Consider the following 13,551-nt stretch of genomic DNA (forward strand, 5'->3'; position numbering starts at 1 on the left):
GAACATTGTTCTTAAATTTGAAAGACAATTTTGCAACACTTAATATATTTTATGTTTAAAGAAATTACTTTATAGATGGTGCAGCAATAATTATAGTCAACCTTGTGGTGATTAAATGTCAATTTGTAACCCTATTGAGGATAGTATATGTCTGTAATCTGGGATAGCTGAACTCTTTATAGATCCCAATTTGTTCACAATTTTCTTCCACACATGTCAGAGCAACAATCAGTTTAGAATTAAATACTTTGAATCATCATTTTTTAAAAATCTTTCCAGAACATATCCATCCACTGAACTCCCTTTTGACTTTGTAGACATGTTATTGTGTTCAAGATGATTTAACTGGAGAGTTTCCTTTCATCTTAAGTAAAATGACTATTCCCTTGTTTAGAAGGCATCAAAGACATTTAAACTTCTGGTACAGTAAAAAACTGATTATGTTTTCCTTGAAAGGTCCTGATAAATTATTTTACTAGAATAATAAATGACTGAGTAGTGCTTTTGTAGAGAATATGGGGTTGGGTGATGATATAATGACTGCACAGTTGAAATCAATATAAAAATCCAACTTTTACTAATGTTAGGAATCATGATTATAGTGGATTAATTAAAAATACTTGATTGCAAGTACAGTCAGTTGGGTTACAGCTGTATAACTGATGCTGCCGTGTTAAGAAGGAAAACAGTTGGAATATCAGAGTTTGTATATATTGTTGGAGTATTCTTGGGGCCACAAGAAATACTAACTTGCCTGTTGGTGAACAGGGTAATTGTCCTAACAAACACCAGGGTTAAATTTCTGAGGTTTTGCTGCCAATTATTTTCACTGAAACAATTCTTCCACCTTGCATACCTTGAAAAGTAATGCAGAAAATTTACAGCAGACAAACAGACCATTTGACCAAAAGGTCGATGTCAGTGTCTGTGTTCCATATGAACTATCTCGCACTAAGTATGTGTTTATATGAGCTGTTCTTTGTTATTAAACAAAACAATATTCCAGTTACAGCTTTTGAAAAAACAATCCACATGTTACGGTGAAAGATGTTGGAAAGAAAATAATGCATGAAGAGAAGGGGCTGTCAGACTCAACAGATTTTTCATATTTCGAATGGAATATGAATGATGGTTGGAGAATATAAAATACACCTTTGTTACTGAACTCTGTGTTCTTGTTCAAACTGTTAGCATCACTTGACATGCCAGCATTGTGATGTGTGTTTGTAAATCTGCCCAGTTCCTGCTAAATCAGTTATTTTAAGAAAAGTTAATCAGGTTGTGAATAGGTTTAGCAAGTAGCTCATTATTATCTGAAACTTGTCCTTTTTTTAAATGGAAATGTCAGAACCCATCCATCTGTTCTGTTCAATCATCTGTAAACACTAAAGTGCCCACAAAGGAGCCAGTTAGACAAGTCATTCTCTGGCATCAGTCATAGAAAAATAGAAATATCAAAAGCTGTATCTGTGCCTGTACATGCAATTGCTTGGCACCTGAAGGGGTTTGACTTCTATTTAATTGTTCTTTCTTTTAAAAAAAGTGCAGGATTTTATTTGCATGTTAAATGTTCCATTTATAACAAGGAGTTTAATATTGGTTATAAAACTAGCTTTTCTAATAGGTTGGCCTAAAATTAATTAATTACTTTTTCCTCAAATTTCTCTCCTTCATTAACTGTCTTGTTTTGGAATTTGTTATAAGAATCAAAGACCGTGCCTTCAGTCTTCCCAATGTTTCTGTTCATTCTATTCAGCACTGGAAGCAGTCTGACAAGCTAGACGTGATGGAGCAATCAAATGCAATAACACTGTAATTGTACTAGTTATCATCAGCATACAGGTGAAAGGATGTTGTTGCTGAGGGGCAGCATGCAAATTGAAAATAGAAGAGGCCAAAATGAAATCTTCAAGGGGACACTACAGGTAGCAGTGTAGGAACAAAGGAGAAACCATTTCAAGTAACTGTGACTAGAATTAGAAAGATAAGAATGAAACCAGGCAAATATAGTGCAACCAATGGCACGTTTCATCTCTTAGGAATAGATTTACATTTATTCCCACTGATCTATGGTTTCCACGTAGCCTTGCACATTTAATCCCATCAATTATTTATCCAGATCCCTCTTCAACATTACTATTGAACTCCTTCCACCTTTTCAGTCAATACATTCAAGGTCATAATAACATGTTGCATGAAAAGAAAATCCTCTTCTCCTATCTGCCAATTTTGCCAATTACCTTAAATCCTCCATTTATTGACCACCCTGCTAGTGGAAACAATTCTCCCTGTTTAGTCCTTTTGACTGCTTCCATTAAATTTCACCTCAATCTTCTCCACCCTGAAGAAAACATTTCCAATGTCTTCAGCCTCTCTCCATTATTAAAGTCCCTGATCCCTAGTACTAATCAAATAAATATTCTCAGCACCCTGTTTCTTTTGATTTTCTCAAGTAATCAATGACACTTCCTCCAATTTGGGGAAAAATATCAATGTCAATTCTTACACATACTTCCAACAATTCTTGATTGTTTCCTCCTCTGCACCTTGCCTTTACTTCCTTTGAATTATTATTAATTTGTTACTTGGCATGTCTATATTTTTGAACTTTCTGTCAGTCACATGTAAGTATACTGTGTAGAAATTGCATGAGTTAGGAGGTGAAATGTCAAAGTGTGACACTAGAACTGTGGCTGACAATCTTTCTAACATTTCCTTGCCACACTTACAAGTTAACTGTCTTTGTTATTCTCTTTAAAATAATATATAAAATTTGTAAAAGAAAACCATTTCCTCATAGTTTTTTTCTGACTCTGACAATGGATATTTACTTGCAACTTTGATGTACAAGAAACAATAAGGTATCACATGGTAAACCTCATGGAGCAAGGTTCTGTGAGGTAAGGGGAAGCAGTTAATTGAATCAAAGCCAAGGAAGGACGATAATGTTAGAGGCTAGAGAAACTAGAATCTAAATGTAAAATGAGAAAAAGTAAAGTAAGGAATGAGGGAGAATAGCAAAGGAAGTTCAGAGTTTAAGACTATGCTGGGGAATGGTGGTGGAATGCAGGATTAACAGAGGTCTGGGTGAATGGAAATGTGACAACATGGTTAGAGGTTATGAGTGGGGAGAAGAGGGAAACGGACAGAACAATTTGAGATCAAAGAGTGACAACAGCATAAAGTAGCGTTACTACTCAGGAAAGGTCTAGCAAAATTAAGAGCAGTAAAAAACCAGAAAGATTAGGGAGCAAAATGTTGGACAATTGAGAGGGTGCAGAATTCCAGTGGAATCATCTGCACTTCTACAGGTAGAGACTGTGGACAGAAAATGTATCCAGCTATAGCTGGGAGACAGATTTGGTAACATAAAATAAAATAAAGAATACAGATACTGGAGATCTGAAACAAAAACAGAAATTGTTTGCAAAACTGTGCAGGTTGGTGGGGAGAAAACAGAGTTAACATCTCAAGTTTGTCAAGTATTGATCAAGTTCTGATGAAGAATCAGTGGATTTGAAATGTTAACTGATTTCTTCCCACAGATGCCAGAAGACCTGCTGAGTTTTGCCAGAAATTTCTGTTTTTGATGTTGTCCTTCATCGGAAGAGAACTGAATAGAAATTGAAAAGAATCATGACTTCACCATTTGCTGTGTCTAAACATTTGGACATGAATTTCCAAACATTCAGAAATAATGTAACTCGATAAAACTCAAGATCTCTAATATTTGTTTTATGTGGCAGAGCTATTAGTGAGCTAGATCATGATTTGTCAAATGTAGATCCTGTGCAAAACAAATACTGCAGAAAGTTATGTGGGTAGGATCTGACATAAAACTAGCCTATAAGTTACTTGTGTAGCTATTTCTTCAATAAAAGCTGGTTCAATATGGCTCTATCTATGACTGTTGTTACATTGAAAATTATGCTACAGTTTGTTCCAGGAGCTAGGATCTGAGAAAGTAAATATGCCACAGTTGAATTTTGCTTCACATGCTGTTTAACCTTTTTGGTACAGGTAGAGTTCATTTACAAAATTAAAAGGTTTCAGATTTGCTTTGAGTGATTAATCTTCTGGATAATTATTCTATTCTGTACTGTGATTCCCTAGGAGAAATTTACATATATTGTTTTGATGAGGACATCAATTTTGAAAGCATAAAATATGTTCTTCATGTCTGACAACTATCACACGTATTGGGTTCCCAGAAACTGGCATTACTAAATTTTGATGGTCAAGTGTGCCATCTATTGGAATCCTGTTGAGGTGTATGCAGCTATTTTAAGGATATTTGGTCACCAGTCAATTTACCATAAAACCCACAAAACTATTATATTAAAAGAAGTCTCAAAACTGAAAATTCAATTTTTTTACACTAATGTTATTACTGAATAAAGTGCAAAAGAACAGCTATGAAGCAGTGTACCTTTAATTGTGTTTAAAAGATGGACCCTCAAGTGACATATAACACTTCGGTTTAAATTTGGCCAGCTGGGAAGATTGAAGTTCAGTTCTTATTTTGACGACAGTGTACAATACCTAGCTTCATACTTGCACTTAGTTATTGAGTAAAAATAGATATGTATTGGTTTTATGGAAAGCACTGAATGTAGTGATTTTTACTAAGGATCTCCTATCGGGAGTTCTAAAGTCAGTCACGCATAGAATGAAGCATGCTGTAATGCTGAGACATTTTCTCAGTGGACAGATAAAAAATCAGAAAGTTATCAAACCAGAGCCAGTAAAGCTCTTTCGATCAGTCACAATACAACATTAGCAGATAGAAAAGAGACATCAGTGAATTGAACAGCACACAATACAAGGAGATTTAAAGAAAGTGTGTGAAATACTGTACAATTCTCCTATTTACCCTCAGTTTGACCTAATCTAGTATAATCTGACTATGTAATAATAAAGTATGCATCTTGTTTGTGTACATTACACAATGTCAGCAGTACAAAGGCCATACAAATACTTTCCCAATTTGATTTTGTTAAAAGGCAATCTTCCAAAAATTACTAGCCCTTAATTTAAGATTCAGTAATTAACATTCAGAGTCAGAACAGCGTGTGCTGTTAAAACTTTTTTCTCCTCTAGAGTCCCTCTACAGATATATTGGTGTGTCGTTTTCTCTTCTATGACAGTCCCGTGTGGTCAAAGATGACTTGCTTCCAGTCAGGATGGGAGCCTGAGGATTTCGAGGGAGGGGTGGTGGGTTCTACGGTGGCTGAATAGTCCAATCCTGGAGCTGCAGACTCTGCCACTGGCAGGGCAGCTGGTGTTTGCTGAGGTGGATGGTGGGATACCCTGGATCCAGAGCACCCCTTCTGCTGCTTATGCTTGGCCTCCATGTCCTTCACTAGGTGTCATTCAAAGTGGTTGGTGCTTTTACAAATGCTTCTTCTCCACTTCATATATTCTAGGGCAAGTGATTACCAGGTGTTGATGGGATGCTGTATTACTATTTCCAGGTGTCCTTGTAGTGTCTCCTCTGCCCTCCTGGTGATCACTGACCATTGTGGAGCTCAGTTAGAACATTTATTCAGGGAGTCTTGTGTTGGGCATGTGGACAACATGGCTCATCTGTTATAGTTGGTTGTGTGTGAACGGTGCTTCAATATTAGCCTGGGAGAGGGCACTCACTTTGGAATGGCTATTTTGCCAGGATTTGTAGGATTTTGTGATGGCAGCGCTGGTGCTAACTCTCCAAGGATTTCAGGTGTCTGTTACAAATAGTCCATGCTTCTGATGGCTGATACGTTTTTCAACCTGATTTTCCTATCTTCCCCACAACCTTTGATCCTCATACTAATTAAGAAACTATTTTCATCTTGGCTTCCTGCCCTATCCAGCAATGAGTTCCACAGATTAACCGCCCTTCAGTTGAAGAAATTCTCCTCATCTCAATTCTGAAAGGTCAGCCCTTCACTCTGGGGCTCTGTCCTTGGGTCCTAGTCTTTCCTCCAATTGGAAACATCTTCTTCATGTTCACCCTGTCCAGGGCTCTCAGTATTCTGTGAGTTTTAATGAGATCATTCCATCATCTTTCGAAGTACAATCGAGTACAGAGTCCTGACCTGCTCCTCATATGACAAGTCCTTCATTCCCAGGATCATTTTTGTAAACCTCCAAAGCCAACACATCATTCCTTAGGTACGGGCCCAAAACTGCTTACCGTATTCCAAATGTGGTCTGACTAGACCCTCATACAGCCAACAGCAGTACATTCCTCCTATTGTATTCTAGCCTCCTCAAAGTGAGTGCTAACATTGCATTGGCCTTACTAACTGCCAACTCTTAACCTGTATGTTAACTATAATGGAATCCTGAAGCAGGACTCCTCAGTCCATTTGAGCTTCAGTTTTCTGAAGCCACTTTTTCATTAAGGAGATAGTCTATGCCTCTGTTCTTTCCACCAAAGTGTATAACCTGATACTTTCCCATATTGTATTCCATCTGCCACTTCTTTTCCCACTCTCCTAGCCTATACAAGTCCTTCTGCAGCCTCCCCACTTCCTCAACACTATTCTCCTGTTCTTCCACCTATCATTGTATAATTTTCAAACATAGCGACAATGTCCTCAGTTACTTCATCCAGATTGTTAATGAATAACGTGAATAGTTGTGGTCCAAACACTGAACCCTGCAGTTGCCATCCTGTGAAAAATCCTTATCCACATTCTGTGCCTTCTGGCAGTCAGCCAATCCTCGATCCATGCCAGTACTTTGCCCCTAACACAAGGGGCTCTTATCTTATATAGCAGCCTTCTATGTGGTTCCTTGTCAAAGACTTTCTGGAAATCCAAATAGATCATGTCCACTGTCTCTCCTTTGTCTAACTTGCTCATAACCTCTTCAAAGAGCTCTAAACTTTTACCAATGACAGAGATCAGACTAACTGGCCTATAATTTCCTGTGTACTGCCTTCCTTCTTAAACAGGGGTGTCACATGAGTCATTTTTCAGTCCTCTGACTCCAGTAATTCCTGAAAGATCACCATCAATTCTTCCACAATCTCTTCAGTTATCTCCTTCAGAACTCTAGAGTGTAGTCCATCCAGTCCAAGTGATTTACCTACCTTCAGACCTTTCAGCTTTCTTAGCACTTTCTCCTTCGTGATGATCACGACACTCACTTCTGTCCCCAACTCTCTTAAAGTTCTGATATGTGACTGGTGTCTTCCACCATGAAGACTGATACAAAGTACCTGTTCAGTTCCCCTGCCATTTCATTATTCCCCATAATACCACTTCAGACTTATTTTCCAGCGATCCAATGTCCAGTCTTGCCTCTCTCTTACCTTTTAGATATGACAAAACTTTTGCAGTTTTTTTTAATATTACTAGCTAACTTACTCGCATATTTCACCTTCTCCCCCACTTATTGCTTTTCCAGTTGTCCTATCCTGGTTTTTAAAGCTTTCCCAATCCTCTGACTTCCCACTAACCTTCATAACATAATCAATTTTTTTCTTTTGAATTTATGCAGTCCCTGACTTCCCTTGTCAGCTATTGGTTCCTCATCCTCTCCTTAATATGATTTTTCATCTTTGGGATGAATTTCTGCTGTAGCTCCTGCTGGTGCTGCACCACCATCTCCCCTGCTAGATTTCCCTTGCAATCAACTCTGGCCAGCTCCTCCCTCATGTCTTTGTAGTTACCTTTACTAATTGTAATACCGTTACATCTGATTCCAGCTTCTCCCTCTCAAACTGCAGGGTCAATTTTGTCATGTTATGGTCACTGCAGCCTCAGGCTCCTTCACCTTAAGTTTGCTAATCAAGACTGCCTCATTACCTGTTCCCCACTAGGCTCTATAACAATTTGCTGGAAAACCCGTCTCATAGACGCTGCACAAATTGCCTTCCATGAGATCCCCTATCAACCCTTTTTCCCAGTTCATCTGCATATTGAAGTCACCCTTGAATATTGTAGTAGTGTATTTCTTATGAACCTTTTCTATCTGCTGATTTATTTTCTTTACCTGACTACTCCTAAGAGGCCTGGACATAACTCCCATGAGGGTTGTTTTTCCTCTACAGTTCCCAACTCTACCCATTCAGGTTTTGACCTTCACCTTCTGACTGTATAGTACTTCTTGCTGTTGATTTAATGTCATTTCTTACTAAGAAAGCAATCCCACCCCCTCTGCCCGTCTGTCTGTCCTTTTGATAGGACATGTGTACTTGGATATTTAGTTCCCAGCCCTGGTCCGCTTGCAGCTGCATCTCTGTGATGCCCACAAAATCAGACCCGCCAATTTCAATCTGTGCCACAAGCTCATTTATCTTGTTTCATATACTGTGTGCATTTAAGTTCAACACCCTCAGTCCTGCATTGATTGTCCCCCTTTGCACATTTGAGCCTGAAATTAGATTTGTAAGCCTTTCCATACTCTCTCTACTACTGCCCGATTACTTGTTCTGGGAACTTCAATAAACTCAGCTGAGACCTCCCCTTCTTTAACATTTTCTACAATTTTCCATGCAATCAAACCCACCCCCACACTATTTAGTTTAAAGCATTATCCACAGCTTTAATTATGCAATTCATCAAGAATCTGGTCCCGAAATGATTCAGGTGGGCCCGTCTCATTAGAACAACTCCCTCCTTCCTCAGTCCTGGTGCTAATATCCCATGAATGTGAACCTGTTCCTCCCACATTAATCTTTGAGCCACATGTTTGCATCCTTAATCTTGCTGACCTTGTCCCATTAGCTCATGGCTTGGTTAGTAACCTGGAAAGTATTACCTTTTTGGTTCAGCTTTTTAATTTAGCCTCCAGCTGCTCATGTTCCTCAGCAAAACATCTTTCTTCTTTCGACTTATATCATTGGTACCCACCTGGATCATGACAACAGATATTTCCCCTCCCACTCCAAGTCCTCTGCAGCCCAAATGAGGTATCCTGAAGCCAGGTCCCAGGACATAGCCCTCCTGACTCTCGATCCTGGCCACAGAGAACATTGTCTATTCCCCTGACTCTACTATCCCCGATTACATCTACATTTAAGTTGTAAGTTTGATTGCTGAGCTGGCAGGTTTGTTTTCAGACATTTCATCACCATATTAGGTAAAGTGATGAGTGAGCCTCTGGTGAAGCACTGGTGTTCTGTCCTGCTTTCAATTTATGTGTCTTGATCTTTTCACATGGGTGATATGATTTCAGGTTCTTTTTCTAAGAGGTTGATAAAAGGGATCCAAGTCGATGTTTTTATTGATGGAGTTCCGGTTTGAATTCCAGGCCTCTCGGAATTTCCATGCGTGTCTCTGTTTAGTCTGTCCTAGGATGGATGTGTTGGCCCAGTCGAAGTGATGTCCTCCTTCATCTGTATGTAAGGATACTAGTGATACTGGGTCATGTCTTTTGGTGGCTAGATGGTGTTTATGTATCCTGGTGGCTAGTTTTCTGCCAGTCTGTCTGATGCAGTGTTTGTTATAGTCCTTGTAAATGACATTTGTGTTGCTGGTTGTTGGTATAGGGTTCTTTTGGTTCATCAATAGCTGTTTCATTGTGTCGGTAAGTTTGTGGCCTACCATGATGCAGGGATCGGAGTAGTCTGGTAGTCGTCTCTGAGATGTCTTTGATGTAAAGTAATGTAGCTAGACTTTCTGGGCGTGTTTGAGCGTCTACAGGGCGTCTTTCTGGGCGTCTGCTTGTTTGAGTTTGTTGTTTAAGAATCAGTGGACTGTGTTTATCGGGTACCCGTTCTTCTTGAGTACACTGTACAGGTACTTTCCTTCTGCTACTGGTAGTTCCTGGGTCCATTCCTGATGAAGGGCTTTTGCCCGAAACATTGATTTTCCTGCTCCTCGAGTGCTGCCTGACCTGCTGTGCTTTGACAGCACCACTCTAATCTTGACTCTGGTTTCCAGCATCTGCAGTCCTCACCTTTGCCTAAATCCTGGTTGCTGCAGTGTGTTGTGGCCCATTTAAATAATGTCTTGAATCATCTCCGTTTGTAACAAGATCCATTGGGTTGGTTCTTTACCAATTTAAAGATTTCTCCTTGAACTTACTTCTTCCAAAAGCTTTTGCTCACATGCAAGAGGTGCAAAGTGATTGGCTCACTTATGACAAGTTCTGTCTTATCCAATTCACCAGAGTGAACTTGCAGCATCTGCTGAAGAAATGATAAGGTGGCTTACAGCAGAGAATTGAGTGTATTTTTTGGTGGCTGAAGACTTGCTCGTTCCTCTTTGGTCTAAGTAGCTTCTCTCTGTCTTGTCAATCACCCAAACCGTTGAGTTATATGACAACCAACTATGTAGTTATTGGAAGGCAGAGCTCATTTGATTTTGATAACTGGCAAGTAATCCACACCAATAAAGTTAACTTGTTTACAACCTCTTAGCTCAGGTTCATTTGCACATTACTGGAATTCACAGTTACACAAAGAGGTTCACAGAAGAGACTAAATTCCTTACTTTACAATCATGCAGACATACTTATTAATCCCTGGTTTAAAGCCATTTTTCTCATTTCTGTCCACAAAAGCACAAAAATATAAAGATATGATCTTTATAGCATAACTAATTATGTAATTATACAATATTTAATGTCATGCACCAGTAGCTCTCTTTGAATATTTGATTTATAATTTTAATCTCAATCTGTGAATGTCTAGAGAAATCCATTTTTTTTTACTGTTAGGTAAATGGAATTGATTTAAGAAACGCAACTCATGAAGAAGCCATCACAGCATTGAGACAGACACCACAAAAAGTACGACTCACTGTTTTCAGAGATGAAGCACAGTACAAGGATGAAGAGAATTTAGATGTGTTCATTGCAGATCTTCAGAAGAAAGTCGGCAGAGGACTTGGCCTCAGCATTGTAGGGAAAAGGTATGTGGAATAATTGACTTTTTTTCCTGTCCTGTAATAAAATTTAAGATGTCACACTGTAAATAAATGTATACATAACTTCTGGACCACGTATCAAACAATGCTCATCATAAGCAAGAAACTGCATGTTGATAGTACTGCAGAACAGATCTTTGCTGATGGTGATGTGCTTAGTAAAAGTATCATGTGTGGAATTTTTATTTTATTCACTCATGGGACTTGGGCATTGCTGGCTGGGCATCATTTATTGCCAGTTGCCTTGAGAAGATGGTGATCAGTTACCTTCCTGAATCTCTGCAGTCCACATGCTGTAGGTTGACGCAATACCCTAAGTGAAGCGGTGGTGTTGGTTATGTCCCAGTTATATGCTGCCCTTGACTTTCTAGATGGAAGTGAAGGGTCATGGGTTTGGAAAGTGCTGTCTAAGGATCTTAGGTGATTTTGTGCTGTGCATATTGTAGACAGTACACACTACTGCTACTAAGTGGTACATAGTGTGCTGTTTTGTATTGGATGGTGTCAAGCTTGGATAATTGCGGCTCATTCTGGGGAAGGTGGGACCTGTACAAACAGGACGGTCTTCACTTGAACCAGAGGGGTACTAATATCCTGGGTGGGAAATTTGCTGGTGCTATTCCGGTGGGTTTAAACTAGCTCAGCAGGGGGATGGGAACCTGAGGTGTAATTGCAGTGCACAGGAGGGTGAGAGTAGGATTTCATGGTCACCGGAATGTGCTGGCAGACAGCAAGCTGGTTTGAAATACGTCTACTTCAATGCCAGAAGTATTCGAAATAAGGTAGGTGAGGTTGCAGCATGGATAGGTACCCGGGACTTCGATTTTGTGGCCATTTCAGAGACATGGATAGAGCAGGGTGAGGAATGAATGTTGCAGGTTCCAGGGTTTAGATCTTACATTAAGAATAGGCAAGGCAGTAAAAGAGGGGGAGGTGTGGCCTTGTTAGTCAAGGATAGTATAACAGTGGCTGAAAGAACTTTTGACGAGGACTCGTCTTCTGAGGTAGTGTGGGCTGAGGTTAGAGACAGGACAGGAGAGTTTTTTATAGGCCTCCACAAAGTGCTGGGGAGGTGGAAGAGGGGATTGGTAAAATTATTCTGGATAGGAGTGAAAGGAACAGGGTGTCATTATGGGGGACTTTAACTTCCTCAACATTGACTGGAAATGCTATAACTCTAGTACATCGGATGGGTCAGTTTTTGTCCAATGTGTACAGGAAGGTTTCCTGACACAGTGTGTCGAAAGGCCGACAAGAGGGGAGGCCACACCAGATCTGATGCCAGATAATGAATCAGGCCAGGTGTTTGATTTAGTTGTAGGTGAGCACTATGGAGAGAGTGACCACGATTCACTTACGTTTAGTTTAGCGATGGAAAGGGATATGTACATGCCACAGGTCAAGAGTTATCGATGGGGCAAGGCCAATTATAATGCGATTAGGAAAGAGTTAGATGCATAGAATGAGGTCGCAAAATGCAGGGGATGCAGACAATGGAAATGTGGAGCTGGTTTAAGGAACAGATATAGCATGTCCTTGATAGGTATGTCCCTGTCAGGCAGGAAGGAAGTGATAAGGTAAGGGAACCGTCGTTTACTACAGAAATTGCATCTCTTGTTAAGCAGAAGAAGGAGGCTTATGCATTGATGAGGCAAGATGGTTCAGATGAGGCAATGGAGAGTTACAGATCAGCTAGGAAGGATTTAAAGAGAGGACATGAGCAGTCTTTAGCAAATAGAATAAAGGAGAACCCTAAAGCTTTCTATAGGTACGTGAGGAATAAAAGGATAGGGCCAGTCAAAGACAGAAGTGGAAAGTTGAATCTGGACCTTGTGGAGATCGGAGAGGTGCTAAATGAACATTTCTCATTGGTTTTCACTCAGTAAAGGAAAATATTATAGAGGAGAAGAATGAGGTACGAGATATTAGACTAGAAAGGATCGAGGTTAGTTTCGAACAGGTGTTATCAATCCTAGAAGGAGTGGAAGTAGACAAGTCCCCTGGACCAGATGGGATTTATCCAAGGATTCTCTAGGAAGCTAGAGAGGAAATAGCAGAGCTTTGATATTTGAGTCGTCATTGTCTACAGGTTTAGTACCACAGGACTGGAGGATTGCAAATAGAGTCATAGAGTCATGGAGATGTACAGCATGGAAACAGACCCTTAGGTCCAACACATCCATACCGACCAGATATTCCAACCCAATCTAATCCCACCTGCCAGCACCCGGCCCATATCCCTCCAAACCTTTCCTATTCATACATCCATCCAAATGCCTCTTAAGTGTTGCAGTTGTACCAGCCTCCACCACTTCTTCTGGCAGCTCATTCCATAGATGTACCATCCACTGTGTGGAATAGTTGACCTGTAGGTCTCTTTTATATCTCTCCCCTCTCACTCTAAAACTATGCCTTCTAGTTCTGGACTGCCCAACTCCACGGAAAAGACTTTGCCTATTTACCCTATCCATGCCCCTCATAATTTTGTAAAATTCTATAAGGTCACCCCTCAGCCCCCGACGCTCCAGGGAAAACAGCCCCAGCCTCTTCAGCCTCTCCCAATAGCTCAAATCCTCCAACCCTGGCAACATCCTTATAAATCTTTTCTGAACCCTTTCACAACATCTTTCCGATAGGAAGGAGACCAGAATTGCACACACTATTCCAACAGTAGCCTTACCAATGT

At 40.0% G+C, this 13,551-nt stretch overlaps 1 protein-coding gene across 2 annotated transcripts in view; it reads left to right on the forward strand.

Moving 5' to 3' along the window:
- The window catches only part of patj (PATJ crumbs cell polarity complex component), a 384,258-nt gene that overhangs the window by 321,931 nt on the left and 48,776 nt on the right, over positions 1-13,551 (forward strand). For both annotated transcript variants that reach the window (XM_060830432.1, XM_060830434.1), the window contains one exon: positions 10,657-10,850. In XM_060830432.1, the coding sequence (XP_060686415.1) occupies positions 10,657-10,850 (194 nt within the window). The remainder of the gene's footprint in view (positions 1-10,656; positions 10,851-13,551) is intronic.

The sequence above is a fragment of the Hemiscyllium ocellatum genome, chromosome 9 (assembly GCF_020745735.1).
Source record: "Hemiscyllium ocellatum isolate sHemOce1 chromosome 9, sHemOce1.pat.X.cur, whole genome shotgun sequence".
Classification (NCBI taxonomy): Eukaryota; Metazoa; Chordata; class Chondrichthyes; order Orectolobiformes; family Hemiscylliidae; genus Hemiscyllium; species Hemiscyllium ocellatum.